We start from the raw sequence: 5761 nt of genomic DNA, 5'->3' as shown, positions 1-5761 counted from the left end.
ATAATATAATATAATATAATAAAAAAAAACAGTAAGCCATTCTCTGACAGGTTTATGAAAGTGTGTTTGGTGAGAAAAAGAACAGCATTTGAGAATATGGACAATTTTGACTTTGTATTATTGGTTTTTGGATGAGAGCTGTGATGTCCGTGACACAACCTAGTTGATTATCTTTCAGCTTAGGATATTGAAAAACTTTAAAGTCGTGGAGGAGCTGGCAGCAGTGCACTCAGTGAAAGAGACAACAACAGGAAGTGATTTGTTAATGGGGCTAAGTCCAGGCTTAGATAGGCTTGGGCTGCAATAGGATAACTGGCAGGTGTTATGATCAATATGTCTATAAATCTGGGAAAAATGTCCAACAATTTGAGTTGGGTGCAAGATAAAGTGACTAACAACTGAATATGGCACTGAATAAAAGTTTGTTACACTTTTGATGGGGGAGGAGACTGAACATGGTGACATAGGCTGCCACACAGCTGTCAGGTGGCTCAGCCTGAGCAAAGAGTGTGGAAACTGAGAGCAGAATTTCAAGAGTTTGTTGAGAAGAAGAAAGTCAAAGACATCCTAGAGCTCAAATGCAGAATGGAAAGACTAAAGACCTAAAAACCATATTTTCATTCGAAATGCTCATGACAAGGTTGTAGCTTCTTCAAAGCTAGTTGGGGTACAGCATTTTTATTCACATGCCAACAGTGAAGATGCTTCATGTTCTCCTTGAAGAAGTTTTATAAATCGAGATATAGATCCTCTCTCAGTGATGTTTTCCCACAAGGATCCAACTCAGATATTGAACCTGACTTTAATGCACTTGTTGAAGCCTGTCAATTGGTAGACCCACAAAACCCCTATACAGGAAGTTGATTTCGGCGCTCTGATAAAGAAAAGTCTTGATCCCGGATCCTGTGAGTCTTTCCCAGTAGATAATGCAGGGTTCTTCAGCTGATGTGGATGAAGGGACTCGTCCAGCCTGACTGCCTTTAACAAGCAGGTGTCTTCCCTGCTTGTCCTGGTATGAAAAAACTCAAGTAGCCTTGCAGGTGAAATTTATCAGGAATTTCCTTTGAGTCTTGGCAAAGGATAAGCACACAAAAAAGAGAATAATCAAATCACATGAATTCTACTTATTGAAGTAACTCACTCCAAGCTAATGTTCATGTTGTTCCTATCTTTGGCGGAAGAGAGGTTGGTGGTGAGATGGACACTTCCAGCACTGAAGATGTGCTTAGTGCTCTGTTAATGGTAATAATCAGGAATGCAGGATTCCTTGATAAGTCCCACATCTTCACAGAGGAAACCTTGAAAGTCTTGAGAATCTGCAATCCACTTGGAAAATGATTAAAGTCCAAATCCTTCACAGAATTATAATCCAACATGGCAAGGATGATGATGAGCAGAAATAAAGCCAAATCCAAGTCCGATCTGTAAGTCCAGTCCACCATAGCGCTTCTGCTGGAATTTCCAACGGTGAACTTCTGGAACTGCTCATCTCGCAGGGCGCCAGAGACTGACCCAGAACGCCTCCTGGCATCCCAGTTTATTCTTTGTCAAGTGCCCACTCACTCCACTTCTCTCTATAATAACTAGTCAACCAATCAGGTGTTTACATAAGATTCACTGATCTTCAGCCCCACCTTATCACTCACTCTTTATCTCTCTCTTTAAGTATGGAAAATGTCATTACATTGGAACAAGTCACCCACATGATCCCACATGCATACTGTACTTACTAAAGGTGTATTAATCAGCTGGTAACATTAATTTTATAGCACTGTGTATCTGCCAACATTTATAAAATCAGTAGGTACAAAGAGGCTTGAGGCTGAAAACTATGAACAGAGGAGATGGACAGATGAACTGTTTCCTTTGTTTTTCCCCTATAATTGTTGGTAATAACAGAAATAGAGGACATTATCAGCCTAATAATTTATCTACATGCAGCAAACAAGAATTTAATCATGAATTTATTCATTTGTCACTTGTTTGTCTGATTATCGTGTATGTGCTGGAGCTGCAGTGGCACAGACTGCACCCAGATAATCCTTCAGTTATTACACTATGGTTGACTAAAGTAGCTGTTTTAGGAAAATATTTAAAAGCCTCTATTTTGGGAACTTGTGACGCAGCAGTCCTTGCTTGTTTTAATCCACCACACAGTCCTCTGTTCACTTCTTCTCCACCAGCGATGCAGATCTCTTAGTCATTGTTGTTTCATCTGCGTGGTTCTTGCTTCTAAAAATACATATAAACTATGTGTGTGTCCGATCAAATGAATCACTCTCCGGCTCAGGTTTTTCTGCTATCCACTCCTCCTCTCTTACTGTCTCCTCTCTGTCAGCAACTCCTCCCTTCTTCCTCTTTCAGGACACGTCTCTCTTTCCGTCTCCAGCTTAAGCCTCTAATTGTCCTTCCAGTTATATTTATATTCGCATGCAGTCTGTGAGGAAGAGAGAGAGAGACGTCATGAGGCAGTCGATATGTCCCTGCGTGCATGCAGGTTGTCGCATCTCGTCAAAATCTAGCAGCACTTTCCCTCCCTGTCAGATTGCGTAGAGGAGTTACAGTTATATAAACCACAAATCCAGTTTCCTCCTTTCGTTAGGTTTATCTGTTTTATTACTGATGTGGCTTATTTTTCTATTCATCCTGAACATATAATGGGTATGTTTATTTTTAAAATCAAGAGAAAAATGTATGAAGTGCAGGGTGTTTGTGATGTACAAGCTGCGTGTCTGGCTAACCAGCTTAACTGCTGCATCAAAGACTTTTAATGTTTTTTGAGGTAGACGAAAAATCGCTGCAGGAATAATTTGTAATTAATGTATTTCACACAGTAGTTCTGGATTTTTAGCAGTTCACTACAAATGTTTATACAATCCAAACTAAGGACAGTGTTACCCAAGATGAGTTATCCAATATGTCCTGTCTGTTATTAGTTTTTTTCTGTTGAAACTTTTTAATAAAAATAGTTTAACAATATATTAATAGTTGCTTACACAGACCCAGAGATTCCCCGACCGGCTGTGAGTAGTTGTTAGAGGTTGTTTTGCAGGTACAGTAGTGCAAAATTGGTATGTAGTGCTGCACCGAAATCCTCCTTGCAGCTGCTTTGGTCACCACTTGATTGCTGTGGTTGCCTGTAGTTTGCATGGAAGACTCTACTCACCATGCAGGGGAAACTGTGAAAAGTGTGCTGCAGTAAATTTGAATGATGAATTTCTAAGTTTCACTACAGCTTGAGGAGTAAATGACGAGCGTCTGCAAACAAATTGGTACCTTCGAGCAAAACTACAGGCAACCATGTTAGCTAACAGGCGAGCCAGGATACAGCAGTCTTCTGTACCTACAAAGCTATTTTAAAATAAATCTGCTGAAAACATTAAAATGTAATTTAGTGTTTAATAAATCCACAGAGCTAAAAGGTGCTTAAATAACTAACTTGCTACAGTTTCTAAATTTAGCCTCATTTATTAAAATTACAATCAGTGTTTAAAACAATTTGCTGAAACAGTGATGTTACACCCTCGGTCACAACTGGTGTTGAAGTGATTTCTGTACACAACAATGATCCTGACTCACAGTCTATTAAAAAATTACATATATTTTTTGCACTAAGAAAGTTAAATGCATTTGTCTTGGTTTTTATTTTCAAACAACATTTTAAAACACTTCACTATATACAAAACTGAATCTACAGTCTGTCAAATCATATGATAGTTACAATTTGATAGTTTGTCAAGCTTGTAAGGACCATATATCTGTCATGATCCTGGGTCCTTTTGACCCAGCGTTTTGTGTTTTCTCTTCGCGATTTTGGTTCTGTTCTTCCTCTGGTTAGGGTTTACTCTGTTCTGCCTGTGTGTTCCTGTATCTAGTCCGCGTTTCTTAGTTTGTGTCCTTTCATGTGTAAGTTCCTTTTATTGTGAAGGTCTGTGTCTTATGTGAGTGTTTTGAGTTTGCCTCCCTAGTCTCGTCATGTTAATTACTCCCAGCTGTGTTCCCACCTGTATGTAATCCCCCTGTGTTCTCTGAGTGTATTTAAGTTGTGTCTTCTGTCATAGTAGTTGCTGGTTCGTCTGTGTTGTTTCCCCTCGGTCTCCCTGCGTCTCTTGTGTATTTCCCCGGACCTCCCTGCATCCTCGTTTCTGGTTTGTGTTATTAGCTTACCCAGTTTAGGTTTCCGGTTTCTTGTTTTTCCACCAGTACTGTTTTGTGCCCACCGTTGTAAATAAATATTCACCTGCACCAGAGCTGCCGCCTTTTGGGTCCTTTTCTACAACTCCACACGGCTTGCCCCGCAAACCGTGACAATATCTCTAAATAAATATCTTTTAATGGGCTCAAAAATATACCTTTATCTATATTTAAAATATATTTTGAATGTATTTACATTAAAAAATAAAAGCTGAATTAAAAGGCTGAAACATTCTGTGACAAATGCAATTATCAATATTTACAGAGGCATTTAACAATGAATACAAAATGAAGGCGATGTATTACAAAACAGCTGGTTATATTTTGTAAATTAGATCAACCAGAAGATTTCTTTTGAATGTTATTCTGAAAGTGCTGAACCTGCATCGGTTCTACTCGCCTGTTTTATGAAATGTCTCCTCTCCATCATCAAGGCTTTGTGAATGTAATAAATGTAGTTATTAAGACTATTTCTCATTTTACTCTTAACTCATCTGCATCACACATGTGATCAAAATGGTTAGCAAGAGAAAACGTATCTGTTAAAGTGATACATTATAAATGGCTTGTTTGCATGCTAATGCTAGCTCTGTTTCCACGCAAAGCAGATTGTAACTGCTCTAAGAACTCCTGTCACTTTCCTGTCGAAGACCAGAGGTTTATCCACAATATGCAACTGCAAACAAGCAACTGTAAGCTGCTACTGACTACAATAGCTTGACTGCAAGCAGAGTTAATCCTGCTTCCAGAGATGATTACCAGCTTCGACCACAAGATCGCAGTGATTTTAGGATTGGATACAGTTGAATACAAGACTTACGAGAAAACACAGAGATGAAAATAGATTTTTACATTTTTATTTATTTGTAAATTTCGCTGGACAAGCAGAACTTGCTTTGCTTGACCAACAGAACTCGATTTATTTTCTTTGTGAACTTCATACGTGTTCTTTGCAAACAGAAAGTATATCCACTGGCCACTGCTTTATCTGTTTAACTTCATATAATCAAATTCTTGTGTGTTTATTATAGTTGGTGAAATAACTGCATGTAGTATTAATGTTAAATGCTTCCCTCTATTTTATGTCCTTTCCAGGTCTATTACCAGGGCTTACTACCGTAACTCTGTGGGTGGGCTTCTCCTCTTTGACATCACCAATCGCCGATCTTTCCAGAATGTCCATGACTGGCTGGAGGAGGCTCGTAGTCATGTCCAGCCACATAGCATCGTATTTCTATTGGTGGGCCACAAGTGTGATCTGGAGGCACAGCGGCAGGTGTGTACACTGTAAAGTAGATTAAAACTGGATCAAAACAAGCACTTTCCCCTGTTGTGAAAGGTTACGCACTATGCAATACAACAAAGTCACAGTTTTAAAAATAACTTTTTTGTTCACATTTATTTATTTGTTTTTGTTTGTACTTATTTTGTTCAGAGGCACAGTTTATTGTCTTGGGTCAGTAGGCAGACAGAAATAAAAATATATCCCCTCTGAAAATTAGACAGCATAACACCACATCTACATTAATATCCCACCATCGTGAGAGCAGGAATAAAATGAAATGAA

General features: G+C 38.8%; 1 protein-coding gene across 1 annotated transcript in view; it reads left to right on the top strand.

The window, feature by feature from the left end:
* Positions 1-5761, top strand: part of rab39bb (RAB39B, member RAS oncogene family b) — a 13421-nt gene that overhangs the window by 5353 nt on the left and 2307 nt on the right. Inside the window, exon 3 of the mRNA XM_005747945.1 lies at positions 5290-5470. Coding sequence (XP_005748002.1) covers positions 5290-5470 — 181 coding nt within the window. The remainder of the gene's footprint in view (positions 1-5289; positions 5471-5761) is intronic.

The sequence above is a fragment of the Pundamilia nyererei genome, unplaced genomic scaffold, assembly GCF_000239375.1.
Source record: "Pundamilia nyererei isolate P.nyererei 1_Seehausen unplaced genomic scaffold, PunNye1.0 scaffold00209, whole genome shotgun sequence".
NCBI classification, from domain to species: Eukaryota; Metazoa; Chordata; class Actinopteri; order Cichliformes; family Cichlidae; genus Pundamilia; species Pundamilia nyererei.
This window is presented reverse-complemented; position numbering and strand designations above follow the sequence as displayed.